Source organism: Leptonychotes weddellii, chromosome 6 (genome assembly GCF_054177405.1).
Source record: "Leptonychotes weddellii isolate Sample4059 chromosome 6, ASM5417740v2, whole genome shotgun sequence".
Classification (NCBI taxonomy): domain Eukaryota; kingdom Metazoa; phylum Chordata; class Mammalia; order Carnivora; family Phocidae; genus Leptonychotes; species Leptonychotes weddellii.
The window spans coordinates 51,817,269-51,841,532 of NC_138374.1; the positions used below are offsets into that span (position 1 = coordinate 51,817,269).

General features: G+C 36.4%; 1 protein-coding gene across 1 annotated transcript in view; it reads right to left on the minus strand.

The window, feature by feature from the left end:
- Positions 1–24,264, minus strand: part of TET1 (tet methylcytosine dioxygenase 1) — a 116,267-nt gene that overhangs the window by 43,079 nt on the left and 48,924 nt on the right. Inside the window, exons 4-6 of the mRNA XM_081824157.1 lie at positions 15,679–17,998; positions 11,355–11,445; positions 10,699–10,792 (exon numbers count right to left, since the gene is read on the minus strand). Of these exons, the coding sequence (XP_081680283.1) occupies positions 10,699–10,792; positions 11,355–11,445; positions 15,679–17,998 (2,505 nt within the window). The remainder of the gene's footprint in view (positions 1–10,698; positions 10,793–11,354; positions 11,446–15,678; positions 17,999–24,264) is intronic.

Here is a 24,264-nt window from a genome sequence, read left to right on the forward strand (position 1 = left end):
GTGTCTGACACTGGGTCAGGTCATAATCCCAGGGTCCTGGGATCGAGTCCTGCATCAGGTTCCTTGCTTGGTGGGGAGCCTGCTTCTCCCACTGCCCCGCACCCTGCTTGTGCTCTCTCTCTCTCAAATAAATAAATAAAATCTTAAAAAACAAAATAAAAATAACTAGTAGAGAGAGAAGACTGTCCTGAAAAAATTACTGTTACAATTTCTAAAGAAGCAAATGGAAGGTAACAGTGTTTTCATATCTTTAGGGCACAGAAGGAAGAAACTAAAAGACCAAGAGAGGTTTCTACTAGGGCAGGCAAATTTAGATTCTAGTCATCGTATATTTATATAGGCAAAAGAAAAACTAAGTATTTAAACAGCTGTCTAATCTCCCTACTTCCAAAAAAACAGAGAATATTAGGTGTTCCAGACAAAGTTTTTTCTTTTCTTAAATGAGAGGGAATAGGCCTTCTAAATTTAAAAAAATATTATTTAAAGCTCAAGCAAAGCCTATAGTATCTGCCTAACAATGGTCTGCTCTAGTGGGTGAACAATGTCAGCAAAAATGGACATGTAGAAAATGAAATGGAATTTTAAATCAATGAAAAAATGTCAAATTAACTACCTGATCCATACATAAAATTATGAAAGCACAAGAGACACTATTTTTATAACAGTAGGGCAAGGAAAGACTTCCTTAGCAACATGAAAAGCTGAAGGTATATAGTGACATAGATTTGACCTGCTAAGAATTTCAAACTTCTGTACAAAGATAACAATCAAGCACTGAGACTATAAGAAAATCTAGGATTAAACAATGGCAAACTATATAATAGAAGTTTTATTTACAAAAAAGATAATGTAAACAAAACAAAAAATGGTTATGAAGAGTAACTGCATGAAGAAATACAAATGGTTAATAAACATTTAAAAGAAACCACACTTTACTAGTTAAAATCCAAGTTCATTCACAATATCAATTTTTACTTACTAGGTGACAATGATGAAATAGATTACACTATTAGATATATATATATATATATACACAAATATAATTCTATTTTTGAAGAATTAACATTAACTAAAAGGTTTATTGTTAACCCAAGTATTATAAGCAAAGAATTTGTAAGCCTTTTTTAACAGTTAAGGGAGTTTCTCAGATGCCTTCTTTATAATTTCTAATACTGCATCCAAACCACACACGAAGATTTCCATTTCAGTATATAAGGAGGAGCAAATGCTCTTGGGTAGATTCTGCTCCAAAACAATCGAATGCTTATTTAATCAAGTAAGCTTTTACTGAAATTAATAAAGTTGTAGAATAATCAGTTTTTACTATAAGTAATATTGACCCTGTCACTTCTTTGCTCAACATGCTTCAGCAGTTGTCTATCATATGTAATTGAAAGTTTTAACACCAAAACTTAATTTGTATATACTGGAAGTTGTGAAACATCATTATCTCAGAGGGTAAATTTAAGATGGATTTTAAAATTCAAAAGTAATAAATTTTTATTTATTTATTTATCTACTTATTGAGGGGGGAGTAGTGGGAGAGAGAGAATCTTAAGCCAACTCCACGCCCAGCGGGTCTTGATCTCACAACCCTGAGATAGTGAACTAAGCCCAAATTAAAAGTTGGTACTTAACCAACTGAGCCACCCAGGCACCCCTGAAAGTAATAGATTTTTATGCAAAGGAAATAATCAATAAAACTAAAAGAAAACCTACTGAATGAGAAAAGATACTTGCAAATGACATAACCGATAAAGGGTTAGTATCCAAAACATACAAAGAACTGATACAACAACATGCAAAAACCGAATAATCCAATTAAAAAATGGACAGAAGACAGGAACAGACATCTGTCCAAAGAATACATACAGATGGCCAACAGACACATGAAAAGATTCTCAACATCCCTCATCATCAGGGAAATGCAAATCAAAACCACAATGAGATATCACCTCACACCTGTTTGTGACTAAAATCAAACAATACAAGAAACAAGTGTTGGCAAGGATGTGGAGAAAAAGGAACCCTCGTGCACTGCTGGTGGAAATGCAAACTGCTGCAGCTAGTATGGCAAACAGTACTGAGGTTCCCAAAAATATTAAAAATAGAAATGCCATATGATGCAGTAATTCCACTACTGGGTATTTATCCAAAGAGTATGAAAACACTAATTCAAAAAGATATATGCACCCCTATGTTTACTGCATTATTTATAATAGCCAAATTATGGAAGGAGCCCAAGTCCGCTGATAGATGAATGGATAAAGATGTGGTACACATACACACTAGAATGTTACTCAGCCATAAAAAAGAATGAAATCTTGTCATTTGCAACAACATGGAATGAGCTAGAGAGTATAATGCTATGTGAAATTAGTCAGAGAAAGACAAATACCATATGATTTCATTCATATGTGGAATTTAAGAAACAAAACAAGTGAACAAAGAAAAAAAAAGGGGGAACCCAAAAAACAGACTCTTAACTATAGAGAACAAACGGATGGTTACCAGAGGGGAGGTGGGTGGAGGGATGGGTGAAATAGGTGATGGGGATTAAGGAGGGCACTTGTCCCAATGAGCACTGAGTAATATATAGAATATTTCAATCACTGTATGGTACACCTGAAACTACATTAGCCCTGTATTTTAACTATATTGGAATTCATTTTTGAGTATATCAAATAATCACGTGGGAGACAAAGTAGAGCCAACAGAAAATGATGGTGGCCAACCAAAAAACCCATTGATTATTTATCATTTAAACCCACACACACGTTTATTTGATCACACACACATATATACAAATATATATATATATGTACATTCATTTCATCACATAAAACAAAATAAAAATGCAGCCCAAAGACATTTAAAGCAGAATCCTGGAACAAAGGAACCAAAAAGGGAAAGATCACATACATGTATAAATCCAGGCAAGATCGTTGGAAAACTTTTGGATACGTGGTTTACTCCCTTTCCAAAACTCTGGTCACCTCAGAAAACCTTCACTTGTATAAATTGTATATATTCATCTCCACACTTGTTCTACTGACCAATAAACAATCCTACAGAGGGGAACCCATGAACTATTTCCTGGTGTGAACTGATCAGGCACTGGAGCCATCTGGGGAGCCTACTGCTTCAATCTTCTCCCTACTCCTGCCACCACCCCAGAGGCTCAACTGTGGTGGGTGTGTGTGGGGGTGGGGGGAGAGGTGGGAGTTAGTAGTATAAGGAGTTAATAGAGCCTACTGGATCCAAGAAACTACATCCTTTCCGTCAAAAAAGTACATCCTTTCCACCAAAATCTACTGAGTAACAGGATAACTAGTCCCTGACAAGACCCACAGTGACAGCACAAAAGAGTCAGAAACATCTACTGAAGGCTAACAATTATGGGGGAGTGTTAATGATTACCTAGCGAAGAAAACAGTGTTAAAAGCAAGGGCAAAGCAATGTCAGATTGGCTCAGAAAGTTGTGCTGCCCAGTTAGAATTTGCTGTTAGGCTTTTTGTGTGTGACCATTAAAAAAAGAAGCAATAAGCCTCTCCTTTAAGAAAAGGAGGCAAGTGCAGCACAATAAAAATAGGATAGAATTCAACCATGATGAACAAATGTAAGCCTGCACATAAGGTGAAAAAATTTACACAAAATCACACAATATTTCATTTAGGTCAGGGCTTAATATCAAATACAAAACAAATATACACTGGGCAAGATGCAAAATAAATGTGGAACAATGCAACCCACTAGTTAATTGTTTACTGGATTCCTTAGTTTAAAATGACTGATCTTCCTCTACCCCTTCCTCTTACTTCATTCCTGCATAAAACATCCATATAGGAATTATTCTAGTGCTATTCAAAATAATCTGTTATAAAGTCCTAAAAAGTATGGAGACTATGGAGACCTAATCCTCTCTTTTTTTTATTTAACCTCTATCAAAAGTTCAAATTTTCGATGGACAACTTTATCAATTCCAATACTCAAAGTTCTGCATTCCTCAGAAAAGAGCGAATAATGAATACCACAGCAAAACTATTCCAAGATACCAATTCAAATTCAAAACATTCAATATTCTAAGGCAGTCCTATTTAAGCTCTATATTCATTCACTCAACAAAAATTTATTCAGTGTTGACTATGTGCTGGGCAGTGCTTTGGGCACTTGCAACGAACATACGAATATTTTAAATAACTTGGAAAGTTTGCAAAAAATAAAGTTTGATTAATATTTTGATTTTACTAACATATAATCATTTAGGACACCTAGCTTTTCTTTTTCACAGATACAGAATATAAATTCTTCTTTTTTTTATCAAGATTATACTTTTGACTTGTCATTAGTAGATATCAAAATGTTCATTAAGTTGCTTAGCAACTGTGCATTACTTCATTCCTTATCTTGGATTGTTTTTGTATTTGTGAAAAGTGTCAGATAAGTATCACTACGTACTGAAATGTTCTATTTATTCTGAAAGAAATATTGCAAAAGGGAAAATAAAGTAATTTTGCTACCACTGCTTCCTGAAAAATGCTAAATACTTTTTTCTCCCTAAGAGCCCTTGAAGACTTAATAATAGCAACAGAAACTTGCTACCAAAATCTTTGAACTGTAGATTTCATATTTGTCTTCATAAAAAAAAAAGGAGGTATACACTAAATTCTATCGGTGTAATTATTATTACATAAGAGAAGGTTTGAAAGGCAAGAAGGAAGAATTCTCCAAAATCCCACCACTTATCCCACCAGTTACTTTGCTCTCTTTTGGATTACTTACTCTAGGGAGAGCCAGCTGCCACATCGAAGGATATTTTTACCCTTTGATACTTAATGGGCAGGCAAGAAAGTAAAGGATTCAGAATTATTTAAGAGATATAGATTAATGAACCTATGTCAACTATCAATGCCAGATATTGGGAACCAATCTCTGCTATTTATTTCAGCAAATGTGCAAGGTACTATGTAAGGGCAAGATACAAAAAAATGAAGCACAACAATACTATCCTGTGGAGAAGCATGTAAGTGGAGGGAAAAAGCAAGAAAAAAAACATTTTTTAAGGTTATTTATTTATTTGAGAGAGAGAGAGAGAGAGCATGGTCAAGTGTGAGCAGGGAGAGGACTAGAGGGAGAGGAGAGAGAAAATCCCCAGCAGACAAAGCACAGAGCCCGATACAGGGCTGCATCCCACGACCCATGAGATCATGACCTGAGCCAAAACCAAGAGTCAGAACCTTAACTGACTGAGCCACCCAGGTGCTCCCCAAAGCAAGAAAAATTGCCACAAAAGTCAGGATGGGAAGTTCTTAGGGCTTCTGGGAATCTAAGAATGCTCTATTTTTGACCTGGGCAGTTGCTTCATTAGTATTCTCTTTATAATTATAGGTAAACCGTACATTTATATTTTATGAACTTTTCTGCTGATAATGTCTGTTGACATAATGAAAAATGTTAATAATAGCATTATTTTGTGAATAAAGATCCACAAAGGACTTACTCTTTAGAAAAAAATAGGACTAAGTCAGATAGATTAGATATATTACATATTAAATATTTGATACTTTTTTTTTTTTTGAAGATTTTATGTATTTATTTGAGAGCAAGAAAGAGTGAGAGAGAGCTGAGCAGAGAGCACGACGGAGGGGTCCAACCCCAGGACCCCGGTATCATGCATGACCGGAGCCAAAGGCAGTCAACCAACTGTACCACCCAGGTGCCCCAAGTATTAGATACACTGGACAAGGCTGAGATAGATATATTTTATGATGCTAATGTAGTGTCTTTAACATATTGATATTTTTAGTGAAGAAGAGAGATGGAATATTGTGTTAGGCATCTCCAAGATGTTCCCAGTGACCGCCACCACCTGGTATTTACATCCTTGCATAGAACTTCCTACACCGGGGGCGCCTGGGTGGATCAGTTGGTTAAGTGTCTGCCTTCGGCTCAAGTCATGACCCTGGAGTCCTGGGATGGGGATAGAGGCAGGGAGCCTGCTTCTCCTTCTGCCTGCCACTCTGCCTGCTTATGTTCTCTCTCTCTCTGACAAATAAATAAATAAAAATCTTAAAAAAAAAAAAAAGAACTAACTACACTGAATAGGACTCACTTGTGTAGCAACTTCCAAGGCTAATGTCATAAAAGACATTGTAGTCTCTTCCTTGTTATCACTGATTGACTCACTACGGGGAAAACTAAGTTGCCATGACATGAGGAAATACTTAAGAAGCCCTATGGTAAGAATGTGAGGCTTCTAGCAAACAGCCATCAAGGAAAAGCCTCCTGCAAATGACCCGCCCAGCTCCACTCCATACTCCGCAGTCAAATTTTTCAGATGACTGCAAGCTCATGCGAGACCCTCTTCCAGAAGCACTCTATTAAGCTACTCATAGATTCTCGACTTTTTTTTTTTCAAGTAGGCTCCATGCCCAATTTGGGCTTGAATGCATGACCCTGAGCTTAAGTCGCATGCACAGGTGCCTGGGTGGCTCAGTTGGTTAAGCAACGGATTCTCAATTTCTCTTGATTTTTGCTCAGGTTGTGAGATTAAGCCTTGATCTGGCTCTGCACTCAGCGGGGAGTCTACTTGAGGTTCTTTCCCTCTGCGCCCCCCAAACCCCGCCCGTTCCCATGCTCTCTCTCATTCTCTCACTCTCTCAAATAAATAAATCTTAAAAAAAAAAAAAAGTCACATACTCTACTGACTGAGCCAGCCAGGTGCCCCAGCTCTCAGATTCTTGACCCACAAAAACCCTATGAGATAATAAATGTTTACTGTTTGAAGCTACTAAATTTGAATACTTGTTAAGCAGCAACAGATAACTAATAGATTGTCAGTTAATTCCTTAGAATGCTCTTTATAAAACATAAACCAGATAGAGAACATCTCCCTAACTAAAATGCTTCAAGGCTTCATGTTCATGGACTAAAACCTAAACTCCATGCTATGGTGTATAAATTCATTCATGCTCTTGCTTCTGCTTATACATTTTTACCCTCACCTGGTTCCATTCTCCACCTACTTAAAATCACTGGACGCCTCTGAGATTATTAAAGAATATACTCTCTTCTTTTACCTTTGTATTTGCTGTTTTCTCTGCTTAGGAATGCTCTTCCCTGCATTCTTGAGAGTATTCTTTGCATACTTGGCTCTTTTTTGTCACTCAGTTCTCAGCTTAAATGTTCCCTCCCCAGAGAGGCCTTCCCTGATGACCTGATCATGAGAACGCTCTGGAAAATTCCCACTAAACAGAGGAACAAGATAAGGTTAGGCCATATTTAAAGCCACATAAAACTGGAGTTAGCCTGTTTGACTAATTGCATTAAATGAAAAGAAAGAAATTAATATAAAATTTGGAAAGGAGAATACAAATTTGTCACTATAGATTACACAAGTGTACTTCTGATACACAAGAAAAATAAACTGGAAAAACAAGAAACATGTAAACTCTAGAAATAAAACATTAAAACTGGCTCAGTTGGCGGAGCATGACTCTTGATCTCGGGGTTGGGGTTCTCTACACGTTGAGTGTAGAGATTCTTTAAAAAAAAAAATCAAAATACCTCTGAAGGACAAAAGAAGGCATTAGCTAATAGAGAGGTATATACTACCTAGGATAGAAAGACTAAACATCAAAGAGAAGTAAATTCCCCAAATTTTCTGTGCAATATGGTTCCAATAATAATACCAATAGGACTTTATTCTTGCAATTAGACAATTATTAACTCATGGAAAGATAAACAAGGCAAGAAAAGTCAAGAAATTTCTGAAGAATTGAAATAAGGAATTAGCTCTATCAGATACGAAAACCTAAATAATTAGAGTAATTTGATGATTTACAGGAGACACAACATTGGGATAACAGAACTGAAAATCTACTAACATAAACAAATACAAATCAGTGGAGAAAAGATGGACAATTAAGTAAGTGGTGTCGGATGGCAGGGTAGTCATCTGAAAAAAATATAAGTTGTTACCAATATTCTACACACACAAAATGAATAAAATAAATGCAGAAAAATGAAATTAAAATACAACAAAAAGAAAATGGAAGATTTATAAGCTAGAAGTGCTAGATTTTTCTAATTAAGACACAATATACTAAAATCATTAAAGAACAGATGAAAAATATTTTTCATCTATAAAATATTTCCCCAACTTTAAAAAAATATTTTAAATATAAAACTTCATTTAAAAAATCTGAATGTTAAAAACAATGACAAACTGTGGAAATCCATCTGCAACTTTTATCACAAATGTCAATTTTCTAAAGAGGCTCCCATAAAATCAATGGAAGACTATTAATCCATAGAAAAATGGGCAATCTGTACATTATTTCCTACTTTAAAATGCTTTGGAATCAACCGTATTTCTTTTGCAAAAGAGTAAACAAAACAAAAAATAAACATCACTGGCGATTGTTTAGAGATATCTTCACCCAAGCTATTACACATAGAGGCTGACTGATGAGTGTTTTGTAGGGACTAAGAAAAGGATGTACTTTCATAGCTGAGTTAACACAGTGTGGAAAGCAGTGCATGACAGGACAAGAGATTGATCCATGAAATGAGGAAACAATAGTTCAAAACTAGTTGCGGAGCATTTTAAAGAAATTTCATTTAGCTCTTGAGAGGCAAGGTGACCCCAGCAAATATATGTGTTCCTGGAGGGTAAAGTAAACGGTAGCCAGCAAGCCTAGTCTCAAACTGGCTGATAGAACTCTGGGCCAGTTTCTTTCTTTCCATCTACAAAATGAAATGACTGGTAGATCTTAATTCATGTTTGCATCCCCACTATCTGGCCTAGGGCCTGGCAATCAATAGAAAGTAGACAACAAGCACAAGTTTCTTCACTTATTTTTCTTGTTCTGAAATGGGTTTTTTTCTGTTGTTGTTCTAAAATTCACACATTGTAACAAATTGAAGGCAGTTTATCTTAGTTGGTAATTGATTCTATTTCATATAATAGAAAACCCGCAAATCACTGGTTTTAAAAAAGTAAAAAAAACATTGTTTCTCTCCCATGTTAAAGAAATTCAGATTTAAGAAGGGCTGAGGTTGGTATGGCAGTTTTACTGGTATCACCAAGAATTTGGGCTCCTATATTTCTTCCCACTATCCTAGTACGTAGCTTCCACTATCACATCAATTTAGGCTTCCAGATGGCTGCTGGAGCTCCAGCCATTAAATCTATGTTCTATAAATGTTGAGTGAAGGGAGACAGACACAAAAGAGCATATACTATATGATTCTAGTTATATGAAGTTCATTAAAAAACAAAAACAAATGTTATGGAGATAAATGTCAAAATAGTAGTAATCATTATATGGAATCACTGGCTGAGAGGGGCCATGAGGGAGCCTTCCGGGTGCCTAAAATGATTATATCATTATCCAGATAGTGTTATACACATGAAGAATAACCTCAATAGATACATTTAGGATTTGTGCACTTGACTATATGTAAGATAACTAAACAAGGGAAATCCCAGATCTCTGAGCTTATGTGTATTTTGACAAGACTTGACTTCAATCTATCTCCAGACAGACTGAAGAAATGAGGCATTCTAAAGTATTCAGTGTTCAGAGTGCAGCTCTTGTGCTTGTAACTGCTGTCACCTCCCAAAGTTGGAAAAGTAACTAGGACAAATAGTCTACTACTAGAGTAGCTACGGGTGTGGCAATTGTCTTGCTTTAGGAATACCTGAGTTTAAATCCTACCTCTGGCGGAAAAAAAAAAAAAAATCCTACCTCTGTTTTGCATTTGTTTTTCTCCAGAAGATGTATGAAAATAGTGACCTTTACCTTATTCAAAATCATAATGGAGTCCTTGTGTGAGGATTTATGAGGCAATGTATACCAAGTTCTTAACATAGTGCCTGATACATAATAAAAGATAGTTGCTATTATTTTATTACCATTGTTGCCATCATCATCATTAAAAACTTTTTTTTTTTACATCATCATCATTATTAACAAATGATGGAACAGGGATCTCAAATGATTCTATGGTCAAAAATTCCAAATCAACTTGTTAATATCCTTGTGTGGATATGAATATCCTATTGAATATATACATTTGGCTATGAACTTGGTTTTCACTTGAGAACTTCCTAAAGAAGCTGAATGCAGCTCTTCTTATGGTTCTGCATGTTTAGAAAACTCCAAGTAGGAAAAAAAAAAAAAGAAAGAAAGAAAGAAAAGAAAACTCCAAGTAGTCATGGGAACAGTTTTGGGAGTATGTCATAAAAAATTTAGTTTTTTTTGTTTTTTTTTATAAAAAATTTAGTTTTGCTTTCAGAATCGTATGACCCTCATTAAGGTGGTCCTATGGATAATGACTTGGGAAATAATCACAAAATACAGAGACACAGAAAAGCTATAAAACAGTATGAACAGTTCAGTACCATTTATTTATGCTATCCTGTTATAACTGCATTAAAAGATCTTGAAAAGTACACAAGAAACTGGTAAAAGTGGTGACCTTGGGGAGATGAAGATCACTTGGTAATAATTGTGAACTTTTGTTCATTTAACATAAAAAGCCCAGGCTAAGATAAATCATTTCCTTATTATTTCCCAGGGAATAATGAGAGTTGATACTTTTCTAATCCACATTTTCAGGGAAAATAACTTGATTAATTTTTTATGTGGAATAAATTCATTTTTGAAAAAAGCATAAGTACAAAATACTTACCCACTTAGCAATTGGACACCCGTGAGAGCTTTTTCCTTCTTTTCCCGTATACACTACAATTTCTATCCTTACTGCGTTTCCTTTTTGACCATACCTGGGTACAAAACACAGTGGAGGGAAAATAATTGCAATTAATGGCGATATACCCTTTTAACATCTTAAGGTACAGAAGATACAGATTTACAGAAGTACAGAAACCCAACACCCCAATTGTTAAAATTTACATTTGTTAAAAATTTACTTTTGTGTGGCAAATATTTTTATTTGTTATCCCATTCTGTTTACTTATCCTTAAAGATCACTCATTTAAAAAATGGACTGGCTCCAAGACAAGCTTAAGGGATGTGAATGCAGTGTTGTTGGAGGTAATTTTAACTATTTCTACCATTATACAATGATATCAAAATAAGTATTTCTGGATTTAACAATGACAGCCTTGCTTTGTGAGTGTCTTGTTGAGTGCCCAAAGGCTCACGTGATGAGCGACTTAGCAGGGACACCAGGACACTATTCTTTTCCTGGGCCCTAAGAAACATCCGAATTATACTCCTGAAGGCTTTCCATTCACTTCTCATTTGTTCCCAGAGATAAGTCTCTCTGCATTGAGTCAGGTGCACAATAATGAATGATTTTAACAGGGAAGGATATTTCCTCACCTATTCTCCATGATTTCCCTGACAGCAGCAACACTTGGTCCTGCCCCAAGGTGTGTATAATATGGGCCTTTGTCTTTTTGTATAACTCGATCTGTGGAAGGAATAAGATTATTAGACCCAAAGCTATACAGAATTGCACAGGGGCATGGAGGAGCTATTTTTATTAATTCTTTTTTTTCTTTTTCAATTCAGAACAATTTATCCTGACAAGGTTTTGGTAAACTTTAATAATTAAAGTCTAGGACAATAGGCCCTAGAATTTAACTTGTTCCTTTCTTTTTTTTTTTTTAAATAAATTATGTTTTATTAGATAATGACAGCTATTTTTTTTTTAATTCTTATGTTAATCCCCATACATTACATCATTAGTTTTAGATGAAACTTGTTCCTTTCTTGAGGCTCCTAACTATCTCATTCTTCCTCTAAGCATCAGAGGAGGAAAACAAAAAATTTTAAGATGTGGGTCATATTTATTCTCCTATCTCCTGCTTTAAAAGAAATCTTTTAATAATTGAGGTGCAAAATTAGAAGTTTTCTAAGAGCAATACATCTTTAAAAGCTTGGCCTCAGAATCCTATTAAAATTGAGCCTCAGCAATTGCACTGCTAAGAGTTTATCTACTATACGCTCACATAATTATATATTTGTAATGCAAAGGTACACAGGAATGTTACTTGTCACAATTATTTGTAATATCAAAAAAGAAAGAGAGAAACACACTTAGCATCTGTCACTAAATGCTAGGGTGAATAAATTAAGGGATGTTTATATAGAGGAAAACAATAAAACTATTAAACTAATATTTACAAACACTGGGCGCCTGGGTGGCTCAGTCGGTTAAGGGTCTGCCTTCAGTTCAGGTCATGATCTCGGATCCTGAAATAGAGCCCAGGTCAGGCTCCCTGCTCCGTTTCCTGGCTCTACCTTTGCCCCCACCCCCTGCTCCTACTCTCTCAAATAAATAAATAAAATAGCTTTAAAAAGAACCCAATATTTACAAACATGGAAAAACCTGAGATCTCATTAAATTTTTAACAAAGCGAATTGCAAAAATAGTGTATTTTAAGACTTAAATTTTCTAAAACTGCAAGCAAAATGAAAATAAGTAATAACATTAATTCATATAAAAAACTCTAACAGGTTTTATCTTTAGAGAATGGTACTGCAAGAAGACATTTGCATCATATTTCTCTATTATTTGAAATTTTATTTTTTAAATTTATCGTTATCATTTAAAGATTTTAATTTTAAGCAATTTCTACACCCAATGTGGAGCTTGAAATTACAATCCTGAGATCAAGAGTCACATGCTCTACCAACTGAGCCAGCCAGGAGCCCCTGTATTATTTGAAATCTTATGTCTGTGAATTACATATTTCTCAAAAACAGTATTCTTAACTTGGCCTCTTAGAATCATGTCTAACTAGAATAGCTGAGTAATGTATTTCTGGCCATGGTGCACCTATAGCAAAAGGTCATTATTTAATCATTTTCATTGGATATCAGATAAAATATAGGATTATATGTGGCTTCCTAAGATACATTGAACAAATTTTAACTTATTACTGATGAACTAGAGCAGTGGTTCTTAACCAGGGGCGATCTTTCCTGAGTGGACATTTGGCAAACATTTTTGGTTGTTACAACTGGGCAGGTGTGTATGTGTGTGTGTGTGTGTGTATTACTGGAATCTGGTGGGTAGAGGCCATGGATGCCCCTTAACAGGCTAGGATGCAGAGGACAGCTCCCCTACATCAAAGAATTATCCTATCTAAAATGCCAATAGTGCTTAAATTGAGGAAACATGATCCAGAGGTTAATCACTCTTAGTTTGCTATAACATAATACTTCCATGGAAAACTTTTTTTTTTAAATTAAAGATTGTATTTATTTTATTTTAGAGAGCGAGAGAGAGTGAGTGTGCAGGGGGAGGGGCAGAGGGAGAGAATCTCAAGTGGACTTCAGATCAAGACCTGAGCTGGACACTTAACCGACTGAGCCATCCAGGTGCCCCTCCATGGAAACTTTTACTCTTAGATAGGATTGTTCCACGGATGATTTCTGAGTGGGTCTGCTTTTTTGTTGTTGTTGTTTTAAAGTAGGCTCCATTCCCAGCGTGGAGCCCAATGTGGGGCTTGAACTCATGACTGCAATTCAAGACCTAAGCTGAAATAGTCGGATGCTTAACTGACTGAGCCACCCAGGCATCCCTGCTTTTTTGTTTTTCTTAAGTTCCCATTTCTACACAATGAGCACAATAACCTCACATGTAATGATTATAGAAACACATGTGACAATGTATAAAACAATCACAAGTCCACTGCAGATGCTCAATAAACTTTAAATGCCTAGGTGTCTCAACTCCTACAGGGTGACGAGTTACAATGTAATGTATAAGGAAAGAGTCTTGAAACTAGACAATCATTCTACTGACATTATGCACACAGTAAAATTAGACTAGCTCAGATATATACATTTTAATGGCATTTTAAATTTGAGATTTTTTTCCATTTGTAATGATATTCAGAAAAATACTGCCCCTTTCTTAATTCAGATTTTCAAAACAAGAGGAAGGAGGCTATAAACATAGGCTCTGAAGTTGAGACTCCTGTCTTTGAATTCCAGGTTAATCATTTACTAGTTGTGCCCCCTCCTATGACTTAGTTTCCTCACTTGTAAAATGGAGATAACTCATCCTCCCTTTGTAGGCATGTGATGAATATAACAAGTCAAGGTTGTGGTACAGTATCAGACTTGCAGTAAAAGATCTGGAACAGAAGTCATCATTACTATACTCTTCTGTCCCTGCTCCAAGAACCTCTCATTCTCCCAATTCAACCCCACTCAGCACTGTCACCCTTTTCAGATTATGAGATCCTTCTAAAAAGAGCCTATCCCCGGGGCCTGGCACATGGTAGGCTGTCAAAACTGTGCTGAATGATAAGTGGAGAAATGGAAGGCGTGACTTCAGAGTATCAAATGTACTTTAGATAATCAAAGCAAAAAGTCATTGCTACACTTCACTATTTTTTCTATTGTGGTTTAAAAAAAAATAAAAATAAAAATGATATAGTTTATCCTTCCAAACAATCATTTACCCATTCTGGAATGTACTAATGAACACCTACTTCAGGCAAAACAAACTTCCTTTGTTCAGGGTGAATCTTAAATCTTTGTGATTTGGGGCTATATTTTAAGATTTTTTTTTAAGTAAGACTTAATAATTAAACCTATTTGGGTTCAAAATAGGTTATTTCACAAATTCTGTCCTCATAAGTTGTATAAAAGCTGAAATAATGAGGGCATCAAGCAGCCTATGAAACTTTAATGACACAATCTATTTAATCTCTCTATTAACAGCTACATTTGAGTAAATTAATTCTTCTTTTATTTGATCACTTACATGAAATTTGACCATAGACAGTGAATAATCACTACAGGGTTCAAATTCAGCTTTCATGTATTTCAAATACTGAGCAACTTTCTCATAAGGCCTGCCTAAGAATCATTAGTCCAGCAAGATTTTCTCAGGGCTTTTAATACACTGATAAAAATTCTAATTATTAGTTCCTGGATGTTCTCTTTCAATGACTCCTAAGGCACAAAATATATATCATTTATAAATTGCTCCATAAATCAGCTATTTGCACATACTATTTGTTTTTTTATAGGCAATCAATATCATACAACAATTTCATATTTTAAAATTTCAAAAGGTTTACAAATTCTTCAATGGCCAAGACTGGATTTTCATTTATAGGGACATTCTTTGTATCGCAGAGCAGAAAAGCACCAGGCATTGAAAAAGAAACAAACCCGTTCCAGTTCTTGAATGGGGTGGCAATTACAGATACTTTTTATAGTTATTTGTTAAGCTGCACGTATGTTTTACATTCTGTGTATGTATGTTATATCTCACAATACAACATATTTCTTAAACAAAATGCTTATAGGTTGAAATACTTTTAAATATAGGAAGAATAAACCCTAATAGAGTATTAAAGGAATTCATTCTTACAATATGTACAATAAATAACTTAGGAGACATTTAGCCAAGAGAAATCAGCAAATTTTCCACTTGAGAAAGTTTCCAAATTATGAATTAAAAATTTCCCAATTATTTGAGCAAAATCAATAGAGGTCCAACAGAAAAACAGGTATAGAATTCAGTCCATTTTCGCCAGTATACGAATGGGGCAAAAATGCCACATATAGAAGATAACCCAAAATTTGATATGGTCATGACAAGGCAATTAATGGAAGTAAACAAAGAAACACACACACACACACACACACGCACTCAGGCACACATGCACACACTTACCAAGACAGTTGCAGGTTGGCAATTCAGAATCTTTTGTTGTGGACACCAGGTTTTTTGTAGGATTGGTAAAGAAGTTCATGGCATAATCATTAAAACTTTTCTGTGCACTGTCTACTGGGGAAAATTCTGAAGCTCCAATACTAGATGAACAGATGTCCTCTTCACTCTTGGTAGAAACCACTGTAATTCCACCTGAACATACTACATCGACATTCCTGAGAATTTGTGCTGGGTCTGGTAAGGGGGTTTCATGAGAGATACCAGGCAATGTTGGCAGTTTCTGATGCATGAGTTGGTCTTTAACATCCCGTGGGAACTGTGTTTGGTCATCACTGGCCATGACATTAGCACACTGGTTAGTTGGAGGGGAGAGCTGGAGTAAAGGATGAGCTTTCTGATTGACATTCACTGTTGGCTGTACCTGAGAATTATCAACTTTTTCTGTAAACGCCTGTCCATTGGATTCTGTTTTTAACTGGCATAATGGGAGAGAATCCAACGGTTCAACCTTCATGTTTCTTTCCTGTGCTAATTCGGGATAATAACGCTCAAATTTTATCTGAGTGAGTGGAGGAAATAATTTTTTGTGTTCTAATGCTGAACTCGTTTGAGTCAGTGGTTTCCATACTTTGGTTAGGGGAGGAATTTTTCCCAAGAGAATGGGAAAGTCGTGTGGACCAAACTGACCAAATCTTTGAAACTTAGACGCTATCCAAATGTCATGTAACTTACTATACTCATATGACAACTGTTCCTGCTTTTTCCGGTCATTTTCTTGACAACTTATGACTATAGGCTTCTTTTTCCGCCGATCTCTCGATGGGGTAGCTCTTGTCTTTTTCTGTGTTGTGTTCTTTTGCTTTGTCAATGATGAGCTATGATTATTTTGTACACTGGAAGGTGCTTTCTGTTGTACTGCGACCTTCTCCTGACTACATTTTTGCTGTATGTTATATGCAACCAGGCTTGTTGGTGTACTTTCAACCTTTTTGTCCTCTTGTTTTATGTAATTGAATTTAATTATTGATGCAAGTTGTGTTAACTGGGTTGCAACGTCTTCCTCTATTTTGCTGTGTATTGTATTTAGACACGACGGATCGTCTTTTAAGTCTATCTTTTTACTGTTGGCCAGGGACTGGTTACAGTATCCCAATTTATCACTAGATGGTGGCAAATGGTGCAAATTCTTAGCATTATCAAGAGTGATTCTACCTTGAGCAACATTTTTATTGGTGTCAATTTTAGGTGAATTTGAATTTGGTATGAAAAGAGATACTGAATTTGTGACTTTTGAATATTCCTGTGACTTTTTAGGTGACTGGTTAGCAGCTGAGCTGTTGTGTGACTTGGAAATGTTTTGGCCATTGAATACCACCGTGTCACATGAACTCTGCTTTTCCAAAGATGGATGGTGATGAAGGCTTTCTGGCTCCCCTTGTAAGTTTTGGTCTTGGAGGTCTTTTCTTACAGAATAGAGGATAGCTTTACAGCTATTAAGCAAACTCGCTGTTCTGTGTTCTGTTTCTTCATCCTTCTCTGACTTTGATGGTGAGGAATTTTCTGATGGGGCTTCTGACAGTTGGGTCAGAGCTTCTATGGCCACCACTTGTTCCAGTGTTAATCTCCTATCTTTCATTAGGGATAGAAGACTTGGTTGAACTGGAGATCCACCTTTCAGTTCTTTACTTGGTATATTTTCTAGAGATTTTGGTTCATCACTTTCATTGTGTGTACTAGTATGACTATTTAAGTGGAACGTTGCAGGATCTGGAAAAGACTTGCAGTTAAAGCCAGATTTCTGGAAGACTGAAACATTATTTCTCCCTTTGAGATGATCACAGCTCGTACTAGTGGCAATGGAACTCATGGCATTATGGTTGGCAGTGTCTTTCAGGAATTTATAGGACTTGTTTTCAAATGCCTTGCCAAATTCTTCAATATTGAATTTTTTAAAAGACACATTTGTTTCGGTTGGTAAATAGTGTACATTTTTAATGCCGTTTCTTACGGTTTGTGCAAACAATTTCTGAGGCTCAATTAAGTCAGTAAGTAGGACTTTTTTCCTGTCATCTTCAGAATTTTTTAATTTTTCAGCTTCTGTCACAATTGCCTTAATTTCGCCTTTGACATGATCGGTTAAATGTGATTTCTTGTGCTGCGTCCACTTCTCCACTTCAATACCTGTCATACTTTCTTCATTTTTAGCTACATTTTCGAGGGGAGGTGGGTTTAATTCCAATCTCTGTTCCCCCCCATAGCTCCTCCTGTATTCCATGGATTCTGACTTGGGGCCATTTACTGGTTTGTTGACAAAATATGCCTACAAAACAAGCACAGAAATATCTCACATTATCTATGCAAATATTGGAATAAGAGCCACAGGAACTTTACGATTTAACATGAGTGAAATGTAAAACCCCTGAAAAAAATATTACTTTTGCTTTTTACTTTTCTTTTTTTAAAGATTTTATTTATTATTTGACAGAGAGATAGAGAGAGAGCACAAGTAGGCAGAGTGGCAGGCAGAGGGAGAGGGAGAGGGAGAAGCAGACTCCCCGCTGAGCAGGGAGCCAAACGTGGGGCTTGATCCCAGGACCCCAGGATCATGACCTGAGCCGAAGGCAGCGGCTTAAACGACTGAGCCACCCAGGCGCCCCTGCTTTTTACTTTTCAATAAAATACCAAAAGGGGTGTGTAGCGAAAAAGAAAAAAATTAAAGTACAAATATCATTAACTCATACCTGTAAATATTTTGGTATACTTATTTGCTTTTCAAAATAATTTTTTTTTTTTTAAGAGAGAGAGCAAGGAAGTGTAAGGGGGTGGGTGGCGGGGTTGTGAAGGGCAGAAGGAGAGAGAGAATCTTAAGCAGGCTCCATGCTCAGTGGAGAGCCCAATGCAGGTCCAATCTTATGACCCCGAGATCATGACCTGAGCCAAAATCAAGAGTCTGGACACTTAACTGACTAAGCCACCCAGGTGCCCCTCCAAATAAATCTTTAAAATATTTTTACATTGGTACCATTCGATGGGCAATATCTATTATCTTAATGCAAACTGTACTGAAATACAAAATACACACAGAAAAGTGAACAAATCCTAAGTATATAGCTTACTGAATTTTCATAAATGAACCCCCCAAGTGCCCAGATTCCAGCCAAGAAACTCCTGTATAGTCATCATTCCACTGCCAAAGGGTAACCATTATTTTGACATCTATCATAGATTTCTTTTGCTTATTTCCAAACTTTACACAGCTGACTTCCTTTCACTCAAAATTATACTTGTGATTCATCCATGCTGCAGTCCATTGATTCTTACTGTTGTATAGTAATTCACTGAATGAAAATACTACAATGTATTTATTGATTGTACCATAGATGGACATTTGAGTTATTTTTGGTTGTATACCAGTATAAATATTACTGTAATCTTGTGGTGAACATATAATATATACACATTGGGTGGAGTGGAAGTGCTGGGTTATCAAGTGTGTGTGTATGTGTATGTTAACTTCGGCTTTAGTAGACAGGCCAAAGAATTTTTTAAAGTGGTTATCAACATACACTCCCACGAGTAATTATGATAGCTCTAACTGTTGCACATTCTTATTAGCAGTTAGTATTTTCTGTCTTTTCACTTATGCCATTGTGTTTAGTGGGAATGATATAATTCCTTTAAAAAAATTTTTAGATGAAATGCCTACAAAATAAAATTAATCATTTTACCATTTAAAATCGTAAAATTCAGTGGTTTTTAAGTATATTTACAATGTTATGCAATAATCACCTCTATCTAATTCCAGAACATTTTCATCACCCCTAAAAGAAACCTTGTACCTATTAAGCAATCACTCTCTATTTCCCCTACTAATCCCTATTTTTATTTTATTTTTTTATTTTTAATTTTTAAAATTTTTTTTTTAAAGATTTTATTTATTTATTTGACAGAGAGAGTGAGAGAGCACAAGCCAGGGGGAGCAGTAGAGGGAGAGGGAGAGGGAGAAGTAGGCTCCCCACCAAGCAGGGAGCCCGATGCGGGACTCGATCCCAGGATCCTGGGATCACGATCTGAGCCAAAGTCAGACGCCCAACCATCTGAGCCACCCAGGTGCCCCTAATCCCTATTTTTAAAACCCAACATATAAAAATAAATAAATAAATAAAACCCAACAGCTCATCTAAAATTACGACATAGGAATTGAGACAGTAGGGGCATTTCCAACTGCTGTCAGGAGCGAATGTAAAGATAACCTCCACTCCTAATCTTTAGTATGGCTCTGGACATTCTATTCAATGCCTCAGGGAGAGAAAAATATAAGATTAGGAGACTTCCTATTGAATGAAGGTGATATACCTGAGTCTATAGAAAAACCAGGAGTACTGACTGAAAAACTAAATCAAAGTTCAGAATAGCTATAAAATATGTAAGCATTACCCAATTGTATAATTAAACATTAAACAATCTTTTCTTTCACATTAAACAATCTTAGTAGAAATAGGGGTGCCTGGGTGGCTCAGTCAGATAAGCGCCTGCCATCGGTTCAGGTCATGGTCCCAGGGTCCTGGGATCGAGCCCCACATCAGGCTCCCTGCTCAGCGGGGAGCCTGCTTCTCCCTCTCCCTCTGCTGCCCCCCCTGCTTGTGCTCTCTCTGTCAAATAAATAAACTCTTAAAAAAAAAAAAGCTTAGTAGAAATAAACTGTATTTAATTTCTTGATCAGGGCACACAGGTTACACAGGTTATGTTTAGTTTGTCAAAATTTATCAAAATATACAATTATCATACATATATTTTCTATATGTATATTACATTTCTATAGTAACTTTAAAAAATTAATCTAAAAAAACTAAATTTCTTAACGTACAGGGTAATAAATTAACAGATAAACTTGAAAATATTTAACAATTTATTATTAAAATTATGGGATTTCTAAGCAGTGGAGAAAAGTATCAATTTCTTAAAAATGACAGGGGGAAATTTGATCCCCATCTCATAATATGTACTATAAATTCCAGATATATTAATAATTTAAATACAAAAAATAAAATGTAGAAAGCAGGGAAAATATTCCCAAGCAAGAGTAGAAAATGAGAAGCCATAAAGGAAAAAAGTATTTTCAATACATATGATATGAACAATTTTTTTTTACAATTTTATTTATTTATTTGGCAGAGAAAGAGACAGCGAGAGAGGGAACACAAGCAGGGGGAGTGGGAGTGGGAGTGGGAGAAGCAGGCTCCCTTCCCACTGAGCAGGGAGCCCATTACGGGACTTGATCCCAGGGCCTTGGGACTACGACCCGAGCCAAAGGCAAACGCTTAACAAATGAGCCACCCAGGCGCCCCTATATGAACAATTTTTAAAGCAAAGTCACCATAACATAGTTCTTTGCAAACTGCTGATCACACTCTACAAGGTCCAATACCAATTTAGTGCTTTGTAACAAGTGCTTTTTCTTAATGGAATAGTACAGAAAAATACAAGTGCACTACATTTAATAAAAATAAGTATTACAATATAAATCTTTTTTCAAAATTTTTATTTATTTAAGAAATCTCTACACCCAGAGGCACCTGGGTGGCTCAGTCGTTAAGCGTCTGCCTTAGGCTCAGGTCATGATCCCAGGGTCCTGGAATCAAGCCCCACATCGGGCAACCTGCTCGGCTGGAAGCCTGCTTCTCCCTCTCCCACTGCCCCCTGCTTGTGCTCCCTCTCTCGCTGTGTCTCTCTCTGTCAAATAAATAAATAAAATCTTAAAAAAAAAAAAGACATCTCTACACCCAATGTGGGGCTTGACCTCACAACCCAAGATCAAGAGTTGGAAGCTTTTCTGACCTAGCCAGCAAGGCAACCCTACAATGTAACTTCTTTATGTAATGTGTTTGTATGTGTCTGTGCACTGAATCAGGATGTAAAATGTACTTATTTCTTCATATATATAGTTGTCAAAAACCATAGGAGAAATACTGCCATTAAAAAAAATAAAAAGTCAAAGGACAGTCTAGGAAAATATTCATACTACATGTAAATAGTTACTATTCTTGATGTAAAAGAGCTTCCACAATCAAAAAGAAAAGTAAGTCACTCAACAGGAGAGTGAGAAAAAGACAGGAATATGTACTTTGCTTAAGTGGAAATCCACAGGATCAAAAGCTGTTTGACTTTCCTAGAAGACAAGGAAATGAAAATAAATGCAACTTTTAATCCACCTAAATGCCAAAACTAAAAATGCAGAAATGTAGGTAAGCAAATTATAATGCAATATAACATTTATACTAGAGAAAGTATGAAATAAACAAACTCATATTCATATTGTGAAATAATGTGCAGCCATTACTTGTATATATCAAGCTAGTGACTGCACGGCAAGAGTTCCTAAATAAACAAGCAGCTGAAAGCTGGCAGGTAAAACATTAATACCAGTTACCACTGGGAAACAGAAGTGAGGAAAAGAGAAGCTCTGTTTGTTTTACTCGATGCTTTTAATTTTACAAATATGCATATCTAAGATACCGGGACTTCAATGTACACATTCCTCTAAAGAGAAGATCCTGAGTACATTTTAAGATTTATGTGCCACAAACACAGGACATTCTCATTAACTAATGAGCTTAATTAAAAACTGACCCTTATCATTCAGTTATATCTCATATATAGGTTCCTAAATAAACAATGCGAGTCCGGCATTGGGCTCCCTGCTCAGCGGGGAGCCTGCTTCTCCCTCTCCCGCCCAATGCGGGACTCGATCCCAGGACCCCGGGATCATGACCTGAGCCGAAGGCAGATACTTAAACTACTGAGCCACCCAGGCGCCCCTATTACTGTTAATATTAACCACTAAGATGGGGAAAGAGCAATCCTTCGGAGTTGCCTGATCCAGGAGATGCCACATAGCCTGAACTTTAGTGTCCTCCTTTTTTAAGATGTCACGTAGATTGTGATGGGGATTCAGTGAGACCATATGACCAAAGTTGTTAGCACAGTGAGGATGAGGTATTACTAAGAGAGAATACTAACAATCTTTTTTAGAGAGGGAGGGAGATAGGGAGGGGGCAGAGGGAACCTTCAGCAGGCTCCACACCCCGCACCAAGCAAGATGTGGGGCTCTATTTCACCACCCTGAGGTCATGACCTGAGCTGAAAACAAGAGTCAGATGCTTAACTGACTGAGGCACCCAGCTTCCTCTATTATCTCATGGCCTTTTAAAAATGCAGGATTTGAAAACATGGGGTCTATAGGTACACAAGAACATGCTCTACACAACGCCAACTACTAAACATAACTTTTAAGAAAACAATTTGATAGATTACATTTCAGTAGGGGCTAGTAAGATTTTCTCTGTTCTCAGAAATCAACCGGAACTCTTACAAACACATATTATTAAATGTAATTGTATGGGTATGTGTGTATGTGCACTGAGAATACGGTTCCTTAGTTTCACCTGCTGTTCATAGTGAAACTGAGTGGCCAGAACAAACTTTTACCACTACTGGGGAGAAACAACAAATTCAAGTTCATGTCATGTCAAAAGTGAATCAGCAAAACAGATGAATTGTATGGTATATGAGTATATCTCAATAAAGCTGTTAAAAAAAAAGAGTCAGCAGGGATGAGTGAAAAAGCAACTTAAAAAATATATAACACTGCCTTATGTTTAAAAGGCACATCTAAATAATGTATAAACATGTTTATTTTTAAACAGAAGTGTGGAAAAGAAAACAAACCAACTAATTTCTATTACTGGGTAATTTTTTTTTAAAAAGATTTTATTTATTTATTTAATGGGGTAGGAGGGGAGAGCACAAGCAGGGGGAGCTGTAGGCAGAGGGAAAGGGAGAAGCAGGCTTCCTGCTGAGCAGGGAGCCCGATGCGGGTCTAGATCCCAGGACCCTGGGATCATGACCTGAGCCGAAGGCAGATACTTAACCGACTGAGCCACCCAGGCGCCCCTATTACTGTTAATCCTGAACGCTAAGATGGGGAAAGAGCAATCCTTTGGAGCTGTCTGATCCAGGAGATGCCACGTAGCCTGAACTTTAGTGTCCTCCTTTTTTAAGATGTCATGTAGATTGTGATGGGGATTCAATGAGACCATATGACCAAAGTTGTTAGCACAGTGAGGATGAGGTATCACTAAGAGAGAACACTAACAATTTCATTATAATAGTTATAATCCAAAGAATGGTAGCTATATTATGATATACACTCCTTACATTGTGCAATAACTCATTTGATCTTCACTACAATCCCAAGGTGGACACTGTAAAAAGGTGCTCAATTTTAAGAAAAATGCAAATTAAACATGGCACAGATAACATTTTTCACCTATCAGAATAGCAAACATCAAAATGTTTGAACACCTAGGCCCTTGGGGAAGTTGTGGGGATATATACTCTCATATAATGCTGATGGAGTGCAAAATGGTATCATCCCTATGGAGAGCAATTTGGCAATAACTATCAAAATTACAAATTCAACCTCTCCTTTGATACAGCATTTTCACTTCTGAGGACTTATCCTAGTTATACTTGCACTTAATGATATGTTTTGACAGCTTTGTATATTTTAACAAGTAACTGATA